This window comes from Scyliorhinus torazame, chromosome 14 (assembly GCF_047496885.1).
Source record: "Scyliorhinus torazame isolate Kashiwa2021f chromosome 14, sScyTor2.1, whole genome shotgun sequence".
NCBI classification, from domain to species: Eukaryota; Metazoa; Chordata; class Chondrichthyes; order Carcharhiniformes; family Scyliorhinidae; genus Scyliorhinus; species Scyliorhinus torazame.
The window spans coordinates 196,514,045-196,533,689 of record NC_092720.1 but is presented as its reverse complement, the minus strand read 5'-3'; the positions used below and the strand labels follow the sequence as shown (position 1 = coordinate 196,533,689).

The following is a 19,645-nucleotide window of genomic DNA, read 5'->3' as shown; positions in this document are numbered from 1 at the left end:
ACCCAGGTCCCTGGCACTGTGAGACAGCAGAGCTAACTACTGTGCCACCGTGCCATCCAATGTACGGGAACATTTGTGAAATCTCTCAGCTGTATTTGCCACTTCATGTGTAATTTGTGTTTAGAATCAACCATAAATTGCCTGTTGCTTCATGGTTAATTAAAAAAATAAATAATTTAGAGTTCCCAATTCATTTTTAGCGTGGCCAATCCACCTACCCTGCACATCTTTGGGTTGTGGGGGAGAATGTGCAAACTCCACATGGTCTGTGACCTAGAGCCGGGATCGAACCTGGGACCTCGGCGCCGTGAGGCAGCAGTGCTAACCACTGCGCCACCGTGCTGTCCTCTGCAGGGTTAATTTAAGTTGATTTGGAGTTTGATTGTTACAACACGTTTTAAAAAGTGGAATCTTGTCCATTGGTTTTCTTGTTGGAGTCACTTGATAAATGTGTCCTTTTGGTGCGTTGACCTCCATGGGGATTATAACAGGACAAATGATGAAGGAGTCTGAGTGAGTTAGATCAGAGACTCTCCCCTGGACTGAAAGCTAATAATGTACTTCGAAGATAAATAACAAAATAGGGAGTTGCCCGATTTCAGAATCTGAGATACTTTCACTTTCTGCTCTTGTGTATTTGAGTGTGTTCACTTCCACATTAGAACAGACGTCGACCTGTCGATGCCATCAACCTGTACATGTTTCAATCAGTTTGGCAATCGCAAGAACTCCCTGAGCGAATCTCAGCAAATCTTCAACTCTGCAGGAATTAGCTGGAAACTTAGTGGTCGTGAGTTCTTGAGTTAATTGTGGTTCTGATTAGCGAAACAATGCCGGGGGATTTAGAAATATTAAACAACATAAAAGGTTTATTGTTGAACAATGATGCAACTTCAATCAAAGTGGTGGGGAATGTTTTACTGTTTCTGTTCCTTTATGGATTGGAAGAAATCCTTGAAGAAAATATTCCATGTCCGTGTCAGGAAAGTAATGCGACTGCGACTATGGCTATACATCCGAATTTTGTCTACACTCTTTTATTCTTTACTTTCCCTTCAGTCGTGTTATTTGGGATCAGTCTCCTGGTGCAACTTCGTTCACGTGAGTGGCATTATTGTTGCAATAACTGCGCTTCGTGTCGGAGCACAAAGTTAAACACCTTGACCCAAGCCGCCGCCTCAAAATGTTGCTGGAAGTGTGTTCTTCGGCGGATCTTCTTGTTCGGTAAACTGTTGATTCCTTCAGTAATATGGATGACCATATTATTTTTGGATGGCGATCACTTCGCTTGTGCGGGGCTGAAAAATCTGAATTATACCAAATGCGCCGCATTCAACTGTAACAACATTGATATTCATTTTCGTGTTAAGGAACAAGAACTTTGCGAGACATCGCGGGTGAGTAATGTCTTTAAATATTTATTGTAAATGTAAAGAAACATATTTCAATAATACCTTTGACCTAGCAAAGCATTTTCTTGAGGCATTTCTCCAGTGGTAACTGGACCCAATTGGGGTGGAAGGGTGGACTGGGGAGGCTGCTGATCTCCCAACACCCTGGGATTGCTATTGACCAACAGGAGCAACATAGGGATACCATGGCGAAAGTTAGAGGCTGGATATTCACTCCTGACTCAGCAAAGCTTGTCCATCATCGACAGGCCATGATGTGGAGATGCCGGTGTTGTACTGGGGTGAGCACAGTAAGAAGTCTCACAACACAAGGTTGAAGTCCAACAGGTTTGTTTTGAATCACTAGCTTTTGGAGAGCAGCTCCTTCCTCAGATGAATTCACTGTGCCCATCATCTACAATACGAAGTCTTACAACACCAGGTTAAAGTCCAACAGGTTTGTTTCAATGTCACTAGCTTTCGGAGCGCTGCTCCTTCCTCAGGTGAAGGAAGGAGGAAGGAGCTGCGCTCCGAAAGCTAGTGACATCGAAACAAACCTGTTGGACTTTAACCTGGTGTTGTAAGACTTCGTACTGTGCTCACCCCAGTCCAACGCCGGCATCTCCACATCATCATCTACAAGGTACAATTTAGGAATGTGATGGAATACCTGGGTGAGTACAACTCGAACAACACTCAAGAAAGTCAAAACAATCAACTTGGATGGCATCCAACACCTTTAACATTACTCCGTCCATCATTGGCCGACAGTAATGGGTATCATTTATTAAAGGTAATGCAGTGACTTGCCAAGCCTCTTTTGGTAGCATCATCCACACTCTCAGTGTTGATTGGGTTGGCGGGTATGGAAATGTATGAGGCGGTTGGACATGTCAAAGTACTGGAAACGACACCGGGCAAAACAACCTGTCAACCTGCGGTGGTTTGCAAAGCCGCGAGCTCTTTGTATTTGAAGGAAGACTTGACGTCGCACGTCTCTGACGATTATATTTACTCAATGTGCATGACAACTATTGAATATTCATATCCCTTCAGTGGGATTGTGCTGGTAGCATGGGGTTTGGACAAAAAGAGGAGGATGGCACTGTGCGGATGCTCTTGGAATGGGAGGTATGAATATACTTGATACTCCTGCTTTTTCTGGCCCCAGAAAGATATTTGCACTTACCATCTTGCCCTCTAAAACAGCTCCAGGACCCGAAGTATAACCATAGTACCCAACAGAGTCTTCCGCCACAGTAAAATGAACATAAAAGCAAAATAAGGCAGAAATCTGAAATAATAACAGGAAATGCTGGAAAAACCCAGCAGGTTGATTTGATTTGATTTATTATTGTCACATTATTGTCACATGTATTGTCACACGAGGTGGAAGAAAGTATGTCCGGGGTGTGTGGGGTCCGTAATTATGCTGGCTACCTTTCTGAGGCAGCGGGAATTATAGATAGAGTTAATGGATGGGAGGCTGGTTTGCGTGATGGACTGGGCTACATTCACGACCTTTTGTAGTTTCCTTGCGGTCTTGGGTAGAGCAGGCTCCATACCAAGCTGTGATACAACCAGAAAGAATGCTTTCTATGGTGCACCTGTAGATGTTGGTGAGGGTCGTAGCTGACATGCCAAATTTCCTCAGTCTTCTGAGAAAGTAGAGTCGTTGGTGGGCTTTCTTAACTATAGTGTCGGCATGGGGGGACCAAGACAGGCTGTTGGTGATCTGTACACCTAAACACTTGAAGCTCTGGACCCTTTCTACTTCGTTCCCATTGATGTAGACAGGGGCATGTTCTCCACTACGCTTCCTAAAATCGATGATAATCTTCTTCGTTTTGTTGACATTGAGGGAGAGATTATTGTCGTCGCACCAGTTCACCAGATTCTCTATCTCATTCCTATACTCTGTCTCGTCATTGTTTGAAATCCGACCCACTACGGTGGTGTCATCAGCAAATTTGAAAATCAATTTGGAGTGGAATTTGGCCACACAGTCATAGGTGTATAAGGGGTATAGTAGGGGGCTGAGGACTCAGCCTTGTGGGGCACCTGTGTTGAGGATGATCGTGGAGGAGGTGTTGTTGCCTATCTTTACTGATTGTGGTATGTGGGTTAGAAAGTTCAGAATCCAGTCGCAGAGGGAGGAGCCGAGGCCAAGGCCATGGAGTTTGGAGATGAGTTTCGGAGGAATGATGGTGTTGAAGGCTGAGCTGTAGTCAATAAATAGGAGTCTGACAGAGGTGTCTTTGTTATCTAGGTGTACTAGAGTAGAGTCCTGTCTTTTGGCATCTTTGATGGATTTCTTTAGATCATATCTGGCTTTCTTGTAGAGGTCAGGGTTGCCTGCCTTGAACGCTCAGACCTAGACCAGCAAGCAATGGATATCCCTGTTCATCCAGGGTTTCTGGTTGGGAAACACGCGGATTTGGGTGTCTAGCAGCATGGAACGAGCAGCATGGGGTCTAGCAGCATGGACCGAGAGAAGCAGTTTTAAACTCCACAGACCGTGCCAGACCTGCTGAGTGTTTCTACAAATATGTCAAATGAACAAACTTCATTCATGACGCACAAGGTGCAATGGTATTTCCACGACGGATTCCCCCTTAGTTGTACTCTGAAGTGGACCAATTGTGAATGAGGAGGATACATTTGGTGCAGCTGGAGAGGAGCGAAAAGGTATTAATGAGGCCCCAGTGTTAAATGTGTAGAACCTTTACTTTTCCACCTCGCTGGGTATGTCAGCTGCTCTCGGCCTCCCTCGCACCCTCCCTTCATTCCCATAAATTTTGGGACCAATGTGTATTTTATTTTCTACACCGCCGACAACGTTATCTCCTCTCTTAAAACCAGTGACTTGTGCCATCAGCAGCATTCAATTAAGAACCTCGTCAAAAAGCGAGACGAGATACTGCACACAAGCAATCTACTGGAACCAGTGGTTGAATCCAATTCTATGTTTGCTCCCTTGGGACAGTAACCTCGTGCTCGGGGCTTGGAAAACATAATTCACCTGTGATCAGGTGAGGGGAAGACATAGCCAGATTTTATTACCTTTAACTCGGAGCTGAGTACTCCCACTGCACTCCTGCCCCCTGCCGACTTTACATCGATGTTTCTTTAAGTGTCCAGTCTATTTGAAAAACAATGTACATTTGCAGTATTAACAGAGCATATTCAGTTGCAATAATATTGGCATTGTTCTTGGTGTGTTAAGAAATTGAAATTGCAGAACAATCAGAATTTAAGTTCTATAACTTAAAACTGCAACATAATGTGATCAGTGCGCTGTCACATGCATCGTCTGTCACCCACAGTCAGGAACATCCAGATACATATTCTAATCATACACTCATAGAATCCATACAGTGCACAAGGAGGCCATTCGAACTAGGGGCTGTTTAGCACAGGGACAAATCGCTGGCTTTGAAAACAGACCAAGGCAGACCAGCAACACGGTTCGATTCCCGTAACGGCCTCCCCGGACAGGCGCCGGAAAGAGGCGACTAGGGGCTTTTCACAGTAACTTCATTTGAAGCCTTCTTGTGACAATAAGCAATTTTCATTTCATTTCATTGAGTCGACACCGACCCTCCGAAAGAGCACTTTAGATAGTCCCATTCCCCCGCCTTAACCCCGTAACACCACCTAACCTGTACATCTTTGGACTGTGGGAGGAAACGGAAACCCGAGCACCTGAAGGAAACCCATGCAGACACAGGGAGAATGTGCAAACTCCACACAGTCACCCAAAGTCAGAATTGAACCCGGGTCCCTGGAGCTGTGAGGCAGCAGTGCTAAATACTGTGCAACATAAATTTACTAAATCAGAATAATCTCTGAAATATGCTCCAGAGAACAAGAGCTTTGTGTGGAAGTTGCTCCTCAAAACTGAACACAACATTTCTAAAATGGAGAAGTTCCGTTAAAGGGTCGTTGTTTTTTAAAAATATCTTTTCATCTGTGTCTTGACAGCTCATTGGAAGTATTTTACTGACTTTATTCATAATCGTCATGCTATTCTTCTCTGGTCTTCATCATCAATTTAATTGTGACCGGAGGATATATTGCCAAAGATATGCTTTGGAGTTTGAAAAGGAAGAAGAAAAACTGATTATGGAAGAATTAAAAAAAAATGCAACTGAGACGGCGAAAATACAATTTGAAGGAAAGAGCAGAGAAATATGCAACATAGTTTTCTCAGCTTTTGGGACTCAACAAAACAATCCTGGAGCTGGAACGCCTGATATGGTAAGTGATATGTAAGGCCAGATCAACATTTAGTGATACAGTCCTGACAAACTGTGAATGTGCAATTAAAATCAATTGTAAAATGTGTGGAATATTTTGGAATTTTGCAGTCTAGCACAAGTGGGATTGTGTGTCCAGAATTTTCCTGTTGCTATTCGTTGAATCTTTTCCAAGCATTAAGAATACTGGTCGCAAAATCATACATTTCACATGTGCTTATGGACTGAGCAAGGAAAGCTAAAGCAGGAAAATTCTGACTGTATGATTGCAGCCCTCTGAATTAGAATCATAGAATCTCTACAGTACAGAAACAATCATCTGGCCCATTGAGTCTGCACCAACCCTTTGAAAGTCCACCCTACCTACGCCCTATCCCCCACCCTGTAACCTCACATTAAGGGGCAATTCAGCATGTCCAATCCACCTAACCTGCACATATTTGGACTGTGGGAGGAAACCAGAGCACCCGGTGGAAACCCACACAGATACAGGGAGAACGTGCAAACTCGACACAGTCACCCAAGGTGGAAATCAAACCCTGGTCCCTGGTGCTGTGAGGTATCAGTGCTAACCACTGTGCCGCCGTACCGCCCCCTGGGATTGGATACACACAGCCAATCATGTCAATGACTGATGCAATTTTACATTCAGAAGCAATGCTGCTGCGTTCTCAAATCCAGTGGTGCATTTACAGTTAGTGGGGTCCTGTGCTCAGCTTCTTTGGATGGTTAGAATCAAAATGTGAAGTAGCAATAGGAATGGACATAGCAAGTTTACAGAAGGAACAGAATTGTTACTGCTCAGAAGGAGGCCACTGGGCCCCGTTGTGTTTGCATCTGCTCTGCAAATGATCATCACGACCTAGTGCCATTCCTGGCCTTTTCTCTGTAGCCCTGCACACTCAAATCTCTGTTCGGGTACACAGAGGGAGAATTCAGAATGTCCAAACTACCTAGCAGCACGTCTTTTGGGACTTGTGGGAGGAAACCCACGCAGACACAGGGAGAACATGCAGACTCCACACAGACAGAGACCCAAGTCGCGAATTGAACCTGGGACCCTGGAGCTGTGAAGCAACAGTGCTCCCCACTGTGCTACCGTGCCTCAGGGTTAATAGTTACCATTCTATTAGTACCCACTACTGATGGTATTGTTGCTAATTGTGTTCTCTCTTTAATTGGCTCTGTTTATGGCGGTTAATATGGTCGCCTTCCTTAATTCTAATTACGTTTGCTCAAGAGTCGGCAGGTATCTTTCGATACCGCCACAAGGTTCAAAACCGAATACTGATCAAAGACTCGATACACCAGTTAGTAAGTTCAAAGTCAATGCTCATTTATTTACACACAGTCAAATATACTCATGCATAAAACTCTACAAACTAAACTATCACTACTGCTAAAGCCTATACTTAGCTTCGGCCGCCCACTCAGTCAGGAATAATGGCCGTTATTCGGTTCTGAGGCTGCTGGGGTCGAACTGGTACGGGATAACAGCTAAGAGCATCTGTCTCATAGCGTGCGTTGACTTTGGACTTACTTGTCTGTTGTAGCTGTTGGGCAGGTCTCTCCTCGGTGAGGTCCAAAGCCAAGAGAGAAAGTCTCTCTTGGGGGATCCTTCTTATACCAAAAAGGGGCTTTGTGCTTTTGGGCGGGCCTTGAACTTGGCCCCAATTAATTGGGCCATTTCTCAATCGTTCCTATCGATTTCCCCCAATAAAGGGGTGGGTGCCCTGATTGCTGGGCGTGTCCGAGGTGATCGTCGGCCTGCTTTGTTCTAGTCTCCTCTGGCACCGGGGTATTTGTCTTGGTATCGTTTACTTAAATGATACCCATTTGTCCCGGGAGATGGCTCATTAGTATGGTAATGGCTTTGCAGTATCTGTCTTGTCTGGGAGCTACGGCTCCAATCAACAGACAAACCCTGCACCTGCTTGCTTTCTTGGTATTGTCCATTTTCCCTGCATTCTTTGCAAAGTGTCCATTTTGTAATCGGGACGTGGCCATCCCAGATGGCTACACGCCCTCCTTGTGATCCTCAACGCGAAGCGTGAAGGATCACATTACCGCGTCGTCTTCGTTCTCTGACCAAGCGGGGCACCCATAAGCACTTAACGGGCTTCACACTGCCCTTTCCGATGAAACACAACTTTTACCTAAAATCATTTTAAATACATACATTATTATAAAACTCTAGGGGGCGCTACGACATTCAGGCATGCATTACAAAATAAAAAAACTGGAATCTCTAACTATCCTCAATAAACTATCTTCACTCAAACAATCAAAAATAATCTACGACATTTTAAACTGTACAAATAGCAGCAACACAAATTTCTCTGGCTTGGCAGTCAAGCACAGAGGTTTACATTTCTTTATTGAACAAAACACACACAAAGAAAAATAGATGCACTTTAATTCATGTCAAGGGGTTCGGTGGTTTGGTAACGTCCGAAAATAGGGGACCTAAACGTGTATACCGGGGTGCGAGAGCGGTAGGCTATCTTTCGCCATTTCCTGATTCTAAGTGCCTGCACGACACTGCAAAGTATCACCAGTACTAAGAGTGCTTCTACTATGTAGGATGATGAATACCAGGTGATAAATTTTGGTAACTGTCACGGGGCTAACTATCTCGGGGTTCTGTGTATGGCAGGGGTGGGAATCATTCACGGCCTGTGTGGTAGGGGTCAGGGGGGTAGCGTCAGTGCGCAATTGAAGGGATACCGCTCAGATCCAGTTGAAAAAGATGGAGGTCGTCTTCATCTTTCCTTTTGTCGGTCTTCTCTGTCTTCCTCTGGGGTTCCTGAGGTTCCGGAGTTCTGTTATCAGAAGCATCTGTTCTTATCTTGCTTAAGATCTCGTATGTCTGTCTGTCTGTCCTTTATTGCCAATTACCCTTTAGAATTGGTCACGATCTGTGACCCCCTCATTTATTTTTAAACTGAATATTTGGACAAGACATCCGAGGAAAATACTGACACAGTGTGAGCCGTCTCGCAGCCTGTGAGATTTACCATCCCAGTGCTTGAGGATGTAAATAGCATATGGAAGCAACCTAAGGGTCGCCATAAACAAACAAAAAAATTTCGAACTAAAAGTGCCAAAATGGGGTGCGTATGGGCCGCGGCGTATAAGTAATGGGTGGAATCCCCGGGTAGGATGGTGATCAGTGCTGTTTGTGCTCTACCCGAGCATAGCTGACCAGAGGGGTGGTCCTCAGGCAGGACGGGTACCAGTGCCGTTTCTTCACTGCCTGAGCAACCGGCAAGAATCGGTAAGAATGTGGTCATCGTGAGGGTTGCCTTGGTGTCCGCTGACAAACTTGTCCCGCCGAACGGGTTTCTGTTGACAAACGTGTTCCATTAACTGCCAGTGGGCGTTAAAGGAGTGGTGGCGTGGGGCCGTGAAAAACTGTCAAATTCACAAACAACACTTAACATTAACACTAACGGTCAAACATACAACAAACATGGTGCAGGTTCCATCAGAAAAAACACCATATCTCTCCATCAGTTCCTTTTTACCATCATCTGGACATCTCATTGCTCAGTAGCAAACTGAGTCGCAAAGGTTTGGTGGGAGTCAGACTCGATATCATCATCTTCTCCCAGCTGCCATACTCTTGACTGGAGTAATTTGACTAAAGCTGCTTGGGGCGAATTGGGGCCCATCTCATCATTCCGGATGAACCTGAACGAATTGTCTCGGTGCCAGAATCATGTGTCGAGGTTGGAGCTACTCGGTTTTAATCCGTAATCGTCGGGCGGTGTGTCTGGGTCAGGGGCTTTGATGTACGTAATCTCGAAGGGGTCACTGGAATCATGCTCGGATTCACTGGGAGCGGGGCCTGGTACAGAGGGATAATCATAACATGGTGTACTGTGGCTGTCATCATTGTTATCGTTATCACTGTCGCTGTCGCTGCTGGTTGAAGGAAGGGAGAAGCGGAGTCGTGCCTCTGGGGGTGGAGTTGAAGTCGTCTCTGAGGACGGGCTGGACTGGCTGGGGTAGGGTAGGAATGCATCATCTGTGGGCGGGGCGTGCTTGTCTGCTGCTGTGAGTGAGATGTGGTGTGTGTGGTTGTTCTGCGAGCCATAAGCCTTGAGCTGGTTTATGTGAAACCACACAGACATGCCATTGGATATGTAATTCTGTATTCCGAGGGGCTGACTTTGTCTGAAATGGAGTACGGTCTGGAAAATTTAGGGGAAAGGAATGAACTGGGGTTGTATCGAGAAAGCATCATTTGCTGCCCTACTGCAAACTCAGTGGCGTGTACTGTTTTGTCGAAACAAGCCTTGCTCTGTTTCCTCCGTGTCCCAAGTCTCACAGTTGCTGCGAGTTGGGCTGCCTTTATATTCTCAATTAGCTGCTGTACAGCGTTTTCATGTGTGAGGGCTGTGACTGCGGGGCTGGCCAAATCCAGTCCTAATAAATACTCTGTCCCTTTCATGGGGTGTGGGAGGTGTATCCTGTGGACGTGGATACCGTGTTCCATAAAAACATTGAAGCAAATGGGAGAACTGAATCCCAGGTGCTGTTGTTCTGCTGCACCATTTTCCTGAGGGTGGCTTTTCAAGTCCTGTTCATCCTCTCTACAATGCCGCTTGACTGGGGGTGGTATGCTATGTGAGACTTCTGCCTAAATCCGAAAATTGTGAGGAAAATTACTCGTCGTGTAAAATGGGAGCCTTGATCGGACTCTATACTGCGGGGGAAGTCCCATCTTCTGAAGATGTGCTGCGTTAGGATTTTAGCTGTGGTCCTCGCCGTATTCGTTCTCGATGGAAAAGCTTCCACCCATTTTGTGACGGTGTCGGTGACCACCAACACATACTTATAACCATTTCTGCAGGGGGGTAGGTGTCCTATGTAATCTATCTGCAGATTTGTCCAGGGGCCATTAACGGGGTGGGTGTGACTAAGCTGAGCCTTTTTGGCATATCTGTCCGGATTGATCTGGGCACAGATCAAGCAATTCTCAATGTAGTGGGTTACATCGGCTTTGAAATCAGGCCACTGTCGTGTTGGGTGTCCTGATACTCAAATGAACCAACACAGCTGTAGATGGTACAACTTGATTTTGTTGTCTTAACTAACAGATACAACTAACTATAGACTGGGGTACTTTCGCTACCAGCTAACCCATGGATCTAGCCCTATCACTATGTTGGTGAGGCACTCAGCACATGGTCTATGTCTGAGTGTCACGCTGCAAGCTCTGTGTCCCGAGCTGTCTCCTGCCAGAATGAGCAGGAACTCTCGTGTTCCCCCTATTATAGTGCGTGTGCTCTCACTAGTGATTGGCTGCGATGTTATATGTGTGCTTGTTGGTCCAAATGCCTGTCCATCAGTGTGTGTGATTGCACCATAATATGCTGATCTGGATATCATGACAGCCACCAGCAGAGCGGTCTGATGTGGGCTAGGGTGGGTTCAATACCTTGGTGTCCATGATTGTCATGGAACTGACAAATGATCTGTCCTGGCTGGGCACTACATAAATGCCTTCTTTCAAAATCACATCATCATGTGTGGTTATTGTGTTCTTATATTTATCATACGGAGCTGGGAAGGTTTCCTTTAAAACTTCCCTGAGTTTTTCATCTTCCTTCTGGGCTTTCGCTAGATCCTGAATGTTGGTCTGCGAGACCTGAACTGCGCATACTGGGGTGCTTTCGGGGGGGGTTCCAAAAATAACCATGCCTGGAGCCTGCCTTCGCTAGGGCGTCTGCTTTAATATTACCAGGGGGGGAAGAACGGTGATGACTGCGAACCTTAATGATACCATATTTTCTATCTTTCGCTGTCTCTAAGATATGTCGGAGTAATGGGGCTGAGGGTAGGAGTTTCCCGTCTGCGGAAATGAATCCTCTCATTTTCCACAGGTGTAGGAATTCCGTTAAACTATTACAGACATACAAGCTGTCCGAATAGATGGCTGCAGGGGTCAGGAACGAGTCGGGGTGGTCTACAATATAAGCGATTGCTGCCAGTTCTGCTGCCTGCGAGCCTAGATGTCCTGGCAACTTTAGTTAAATCTTATCTAGGGGCATCCTTGCACGTCCTCTACACAAATGCCGCAACCGGTGAGTCTCTTTCCATTTAAAACTGGAGGAGCCATCAACATAAATTTTCACGGGTGTGCACGTGTCTGTGGGCTGGGGTCTCTGGGGTGTACTACCTGCTTTCCTGGGATGTATTTTGGGAATAAATGGACCTGTGTTCTGTTTCGTGGTGATGATCTCACACTCATGAGGGGGGCCTGCATGCTGCAAATTGTCGGCTAGGAAGGTGTGGGTCTTTTAACTGTAATATCCCGTCCCTGTAAAAGAAGGGTCCAACGGGCTGCGTGGATTTGGCTGACTGTGCCATCTTTAAGTCGGCCGTCTAACAATAGCCGTATTGGGGTGTGTTCTGTGAGGATGGCGATGGGTTGAGTCCTGTAATGTAGGTGAAGTACTGTACTGCCCAAAAAACTGCGAGCAGGTGCCTTTCGCAGGCAGAAAATCCTTGCTCGATAGAATCTAACACGCGTGAGGCGTATGCTACAAGGCGTAATTGGTCATGGCGTTCCTGGAGGAGCACGGTCGAAAGGGTTTGGTCGGTGCTTGCTCCTTCGATAGTGTACGGGGAAAGTGGATCTGGACCTGTAGTGCGGGGGCTGTGCTGAGTGCTCTTTTTAAAGCATCCACGGCATCCATATGCTGTGGAAGCCATTCCCAAGGTGCCTGCTTCTTGAGAAGTGCGGATAGGGGCGCTGCTTTAGTGGCAAAACCGTCAACATGGTTTTGGCAGTAGCCAACCAGTCCTAAAAATGACCAGAAGGCTGAGACATTGTGGGAAAGGGGCAACTTGACGATCGAGTCAATTCTCTTTTGCTCGATCTCACGTTTACCATGAGTGATCACTGTACCCAAGTATATCACTTTCAAAATCTGGGCCTTCTTGGGGTTGACTTTCCATCCAATTTCTTTTAGGAGTCCTAGGAGTTCGGCGAGAAGCGAAATGTGTTCTCCCTTTATGTCTGTCTGTAGTAGCAAGTTGTCTACTGGACCAGACAATCGGGGCAGGAAAATTTTGCTAATCCATTCGGTGGAAAATGGAGGGGGAGTTGTGGAAGCCTTGTGGAAGGCATGTCCACGTATACTCTTGTCCCTGGAATGTAAAGGCAAATTTGTACTGGCACAATGTATCCAATGGAATGGACCAAAAGCCATGGCTAATGTCCAAAAACGAAAACATTTTTGACTGGAGTCCTTATTTGAGCATGGTCTTGGGACTCGTGGCTACGGTGGGGGCTGCTGCTGGGGTTACTTTGTTCAGTTCCCGGTAATCAATGGTCAGTCGCCATGATCCATCCGGTTTCCTGACGGGCCAAATTGACGCGTTGTTTGTGGAGGGCTATTTGAGTATGCCTTGGTCAAGTAAACTCTCTATTACCTTTGAGATTTCTCCCTCTGCTTCCTGGGGAAATCCGTACTGCTTCTGGGGTCTGGGGTCGGGACCTGTAATATACACCAAGCCAGCTAATTTGCCACAGTCATGCTTGTGCTGTGCAAATGCTGCTTTGTGTTCCTGCAGGACTTCCCTAACCTGTTTGTCTGGACTAATGGCCCGAGGGTCGTACCGGAAGTCTCCTACTGAGCCAATCCTGTTTTCATACTCTCCAACTGTGAGCGTGGTGGGGGATCGTGCTGCATTTGCCATTTTCCAAACACATTTGTTTACCGGATCAAAAGAGAGGCTGTGGGAACTCATAAAATCGATTCCTATGATATGTTCAGCTGTCTGGGGCAGATCAACCAAAACTACGGGGTGCTTAGTTGTGATGTTACCTATTTGTATCGCTACGGGCTGTGATGTGTCCCTGTTGTAAATGACCTGTAAAACCGATGAGTGTGATGGTGTCTGTTGTGGGCCACGTTTCTCGCTGAAACATCGTGGAGGAATTGAGTGTGGTGCAGGACTCTCCTGTGTCCCAAAGAAATTCTACGGGGTGTCCCCGGACTTTGCCTGCTACTACCAGTCTACCGGACTTGTCCCAAAGGGTGTCGCAGACCCAAGTTGGGGAGCCCGAACACCGTCAGTCGGTGCCATTAATGTCTGCATTCTCTGAATGAGTGCTAATGCTATGGATTGGCTTTGCCCTATTCCTATTTAGGGTGCCGGTCTGTTGGTTTCTCTGCTGCTTTTGGGGTGCGTTGCACTCTTGTGCAAAGTGACTTTCAAGTCCACAATTGTAACATTCTTGGGATTTGGGCTGGGGTGGGCTGTTCCTGCCCTCATTTACCCATGCGGGGTTCTAGTGCGCTTTAACTGGATTCATATATGCCTGCTCTTCATCTGGTTTTATAAATGCTGTTTTGCCTTGGACTGATTGCTCCCAAGCGCGGGACAATCTTTTCAAAACCCATTTTTCATTGTGGGCCTCGTCTGAAGGGTCATAATTTGCGCAAGCTCTCTGTCCTGTGTCTGTCGCGTGAGAGACTAGGATTCGAGTCCATTTGGCCATATTATCTGGGGACAAATGGGCGCGTGATAACTCTCCGAAAACTGCTGTGAAGTGTATCCACAAGCGTCCAGCAAACGCTCTGGGGTGCTCTGCTTTCTTTTGCCTACACTTGTTTAGGCCTTCTACGGGATCTCCTCTGTCATAGCCGATCGCATCCAGGATCGCTGTGTGCATTTCTTGGAGTGTGCCTCCTCCTACATTCTGTGGGTCGGGAAGGGCTGCCACGACTGAAGGGTCGAGGCTTAAAACTGTGAGCTTCACTTGCTATTTTTCGTCCAGGCCATACATGCTGGCCGGCTGTTTAACTCGAGCAAAAAACTGGTGGGGGTCTGATGTGGGAAGGAATGGGGTAATTTTTCCATAAGCATCCCATAATTGGGGTCACGGTTAACGGGTTGTATAAAGGAAATCTGTGTCTCCTTCTGCTGCGGCCCTGTGGTGTGTGGTTACAGGGTTCATGGGGGTGTGTTCTGCGTGTTCAGTCGAGGGTTGGGGTGCTTTCCTTTTCTGGCATTTTTCCTGCATACATGTCCCATGTACTTATCTATGGGCAGTTTCATTCAACTCCTGCCAATCGGGGCCTTTTTCCTGGTCCAACTGGGGTCCAAACGTACTTTGAAACCCATTCTGAACGGAAAGCAGAGATTGCAATTCTGCAACTTGCTTCCAGCACTTTGCGTTGTCTATGGAGCTCTGCCTTTGTTCCGTTGTGGAAGTATGGCGTGCTCGTAGGGCTGCTTTTAAATCATTGCACTGTTTCTGTAATTTCTCTACTTGTTGCTCGGTTTCTTGTCTTACCAAGACCGCACGTTGCGTGTCCTGGTGGGCCTCATCATATTGGGTTTGGAAACTACTCAAATGCGCAAGACAAGACTGGTGTACCCACTTGGCATCATCCACCTCTCTGTCCCTTGCTGCTAACTGCTCTCTTAAATCCTTATTCTCCTTCTCAACTTTGCTCACATCTACCTCACTATTACTGTCTCTCTCCTCAATCTCTCTACGGAGCATCCTAACGACCTCCTCTGTGCCTCGCAATTGTGCCAAGTAGGACACAATTGCCATCAGCTTGCGAGCTTTCCCCAAGCTCTTCTTGTGGATCTCTGACAGGTTCTCCCACCAAGTATGTCCTATACTCCCGGGACCTGTTTCGTCATTGGCGTAGAATTCACTCCAAAGGGGCCATCCTTTCCCTTTGAGATATTTTCTGATCTCATCTTCCCAAAAGGGCCAATGTCCTACTCTACTGGTCGCTGCGACCTCGAATTCCTGGGGGTTCATACGGCGTTCCATTGCCTTCATTGCCATTTTCTCTATCTAGGTTCTCTACTGAACTTGGAACAGGGGGTGATAAAAGTGGTGATGTAACCACGGGTACGGCTTACGCTATTTTCCAGCCTACAAAACTCCCGACAATTTTACGCAACAAAATCTCTCAGGTTTACCTAATATTCCTGTTAGTACGCATGCATTAACACACTTCCGAATCTCGGAGGCTTGATCAGTATTGTTCTTACACTTGTGGTTTTTCTGTTCCTAATTGGATTCCAATTCAAATTTGGGTTCTCTCGGAGTGAATAGGCCACTTCTAAATCGAGTCCCGGCGGAGTCGCCAGTAAATGTTGCTAATTGTGTTCTCTCTTTAATTGGCTCTGTTTATGGCGGTCAATATGGTCGCCTTCCTTAATTCTAATTATGTTTGCTCAAGAGTCGCCAGGCATCTTTCGATACCACCACAAGGTTCAAAATTGAATACTGATCAAAGACTCGATACACCAGTTACTAAGTTCAAAAGCAACGTCATTTATGTATACATAGTCAAGTCCACTCATGCATAAAACTCTACCACGTAAACAATCACTATTACTACAAGCCTATACGTAGCTTCGGGTGCCCACTCAGTCAGAGGAACAATGGCCGTTGTTCGGTCATGAGGCTGCTGGGGTCGAACTGGTACAGGATAACAGCTAAGAGCATCTATCTCGTAGCGTGCATTGACTTTGGACTTACTTGTTCTGTTGTAGCTGTTGTGCAGGTCTCTCCTCGGTGAGAGCCAAAGCCAAGAGAGAGAGTCTCTCTTGGGGGATCCTTCTTCTACCCAAAAGGGGCTTCGCGCTTTTGGGTGGGCCTTGGAACTTGGCCCCAATTAATTGGACCATTTCTCAATCGTTCCTATCGATTTCCCCCAATAAAGTGGTGGGTGCCCTGATTGCTGGGCGTGTCCTAGGTGGCCATTGGCATGCTTTGTTCTAGTCTCCTCTGGCGCTGGGGTGTCTGCCTTGGTATCGTTTACTTAAATGTTACCCTTTTGTCCCCGGAGATGGATCATTAGTATGGCAATGGCTTTGCAGTATCGGTCTTGTCTGGGAGCTCCGGCTCCAATCAACAGACAAGCCCTGCACCTGTTTGCTTTCTCGGTATTGTCCATTTTCCCTGCATTCTTTGCAAAGTGTCTATTTTGTAATCGGGACGTGGCCATCCCAGATGGCTACAGTATCAATAGCTTAAACAATGCTGTCCCAGGATAAATGATCAGATTATTTTGTGGTGGAAAAATATAACCGAGGATGTTGAAAATTGTCTGACCTCTGTAACAGGAATTGAAATCAGGACCTTGGTGTTTGACAATATAAATGCATCTTGAGCAAAACTATCCTATCAAAATGTCAATTTACCAACAACATAAACATGGAATATGAATCCCTCCTGAAGTTCCAAATAATAAGTTACATTAACATTCCATTTATTATTCTGAAAAGTAACCAAGATAATTTGAAGTCCTGCAAAAGCATTAATGAGTAATGAAAACCTGAAGTGGGCAACTCAAATAATATTTATGGTTCTTTCAATTTTTATTATTGTGCTACAATCCCGGTTGATGTTGTGGACAGGAAAGTCCCAGAATAGGACTCTGGCTTAGAAGACTATAACATTTTACTTATTTTCAGAAAACATGGAGGAACAGAGTCACAATTTACTTTAAACAACAAATAAAACACTTGGAGATGCTTTAAAATCTTCTTTCAAACAATAACCTCCCTCAGTTGTTTTCATCAAAAATCCACCTACAGGTGGACAAACTATCCTTTCAAACAAGCCTTTCTCTCCAGTGTTTTTTCACCAAATTTTTAACATTTTATACATGAAAAAGAAAGCACAGCCCACCCCAACAGAACTAGTTCAAAAGGAAACACACACTACACCCCCCCCTCACCCCAGCCCCACCCCCCCAAAAAAACACTACTCCCCCATCCCTAGCAGCTGATTGTGACCAACTCTTTGAAAGACAGAATTAATGGGTGCTATCTTTCATAGAACCCCTCGATCACGCCTCTCAAGGTGAACTTAACCTTCTCAAGGTGTGGGAATTCCATGCAGTCCGACAGCCATACTGAGGCACAGGGCGGAGAGGCTGACATTCACCTCAACAGGACCCACCTGCGAGCAATTAGCAAGGCAAAGGCTAAAACATCCGCCACGGTCTGCAGCTCCGGCAGGTCCGACACCCTAAATATGGCATCTAAGGACTCCAAATCCATAAAATTGCCAACCTGGTGCTGAAGAACGAACCCCAAAACCTCCTCTGCTCAGGGTAAAACCAGAATATGTGAACATGATAGGCCGGGACCCTCCCACACCACTCACTTGTGTCCTGCACTCCCTCAAACAACCAGCTCAACATCAATCTCGTTAAATGTACCCTATGCACCACCTTTAATTGAATCAACCATAATCCCGCACACACATGCATAATACTTCACACGACCCCCTCCTCCAGTACCATCCCCAACTTCTCCTCCCACTCAGCCTTAACCCCCTCCAGTGGTATCATACCTTTCTCCAGAAGCCACCCGGAAGCCCCAAGGTAACCCCCCCCCATACCACCCCCCACTGCCACTGACAGCACTCTCACAGTGAGGAGGACAGCATCACCGGAAACGCCGGACAGATCTTCCTGACAAAATCCCGTACCTGCAGATATCAGAAAGTTTTGGTCCATAGGATCTCATACCTCTCTGTCAACTCCTCCAAACTCCTGAGTTGCCCCTCCAGAAACAAATCCCTCATTCCTACCACTCCATTGTCCTCCAAGCCCCGGAACCTAGCATCTAATCTAGCCAGTTTGAGCAGGTGATTTGCACAGATCAGCGTCACCTTCGACACCGCCCCGAACTGCTGCCGAAATTGCCTCCAAATCTTCAGAGTCGCTACTACCACCAAGTTGCCTGAGTACTTCCCAAGGCAGAACGGGAGTGGTGCCATCACCAATGCCCACAACTCCGACCCCTTAAATGAACCCACCTCCACCTTAACCCAAATTTCTCAAATTCGGCAGAGCCAAACCACCCGACTGCCGACTCCCACCCGAAGCACCATTTTCTGAATTGTGGCTACCTTGCCTGCCCAAATAAACAATGTGATCAACCGCTCAATACCATGAAAAAATGCCTTTGGCAAAAACACCGGCAGGCATTAGAATAAAAATAGAAACTGTGATAAAATATTCATCTTTATTGATTGAACCCGGCCGGCCAATAACGGAGGGAGGCTATCCCACCTCTGCAAATCCGCCTTGACCCTACCCACCAGGGTCGTGAAGTTCAATTTACGAAGCCACCTGCACGCCCAGATACCTAAAATGGGAGGTCGCCACTCGAACCAGCAACTCCCCCAAATCCGTACTCTTCACTGGCGGAGAAACCGAAAAGCACTCGCTCTTCTCCAAGTTCAGTTTGTATCCAGAGAAAGGCCCTCATCAAGACAACGACCCCATTATTTTCTGCAGGTTTTGTGTGTTTTGGTGGGGGTTGGTGGGGATTTTTACTTTTTATTACTTTGAATTGCACGATTGTGGGTTTTCTTTGTGTGGTTTTCTTATTTTTGTTGTTGTTTCTTATTTTAACTGGACGATTGCCTGGGGTCGGTTTGATGAGGGAAGTGGTTTCGATGGGCGGGGGGGGGGTGGGGGGGGAGGGGAGTGAGGGAACAATAGGTGTGAGACTTCTTGGCGCCGGAGGCGAGGGTCACCGGGCTAGCTGGGTGAGCTATTCTATGGAAACAAAGTGGGGGGTGTGCATATGTTTAGTCTATGGCAGGGGTTAGGTTACAAAGTGTTGTTGCTGGGTGGGGGGGGGGGGGGGGTAGGAGGTACTCTGCTGACGAGGGAGGGATTTAGGTCTAGGGACAGGGGTCGGGGGTGGGGGCTGCCAGGAGGCGGGCCGATGGAGGCGCGGCGTATGGGCTGGTGGCGGGCCCAGGAAAGGGGATGGTTGATCGGCGGGGGGGGGGGGGGGGGCACGGTGCCCCCCAACTAGGCTGATCACCTAGAATGTTAGAGGGTTGAATGGGCCGGTGAAGAGGGCACGTGTATTCGCGCATCTGAGGGCTCTGAAGGCGGATGTGGTAATGATGTAGGAGACACACCTGAAAGTGGCGGATCAAGTCAGGCTAAGGAAGGGTTGGGTCAGTCAGGTCTT

The 19,645-nt window shown here is 46.8% G+C and overlaps 1 protein-coding gene across 1 annotated transcript in view; it reads left to right on the top strand.

The window, feature by feature from the left end:
- Window positions 1-711: 711 nt before the first annotated feature.
- Window positions 712-19,645, top strand: part of LOC140389406 (uncharacterized) — a 77,206-nt gene continuing 58,272 nt past the window's right edge. Inside the window, exons 1-2 of the mRNA XM_072473551.1 lie at window positions 712-1,397; window positions 5,376-5,651. Of these exons, the coding sequence (XP_072329652.1) occupies window positions 831-1,397; window positions 5,376-5,651 (843 nt within the window). The 5' untranslated portion in view covers window positions 712-830. The remainder of the gene's footprint in view (window positions 1,398-5,375; window positions 5,652-19,645) is intronic.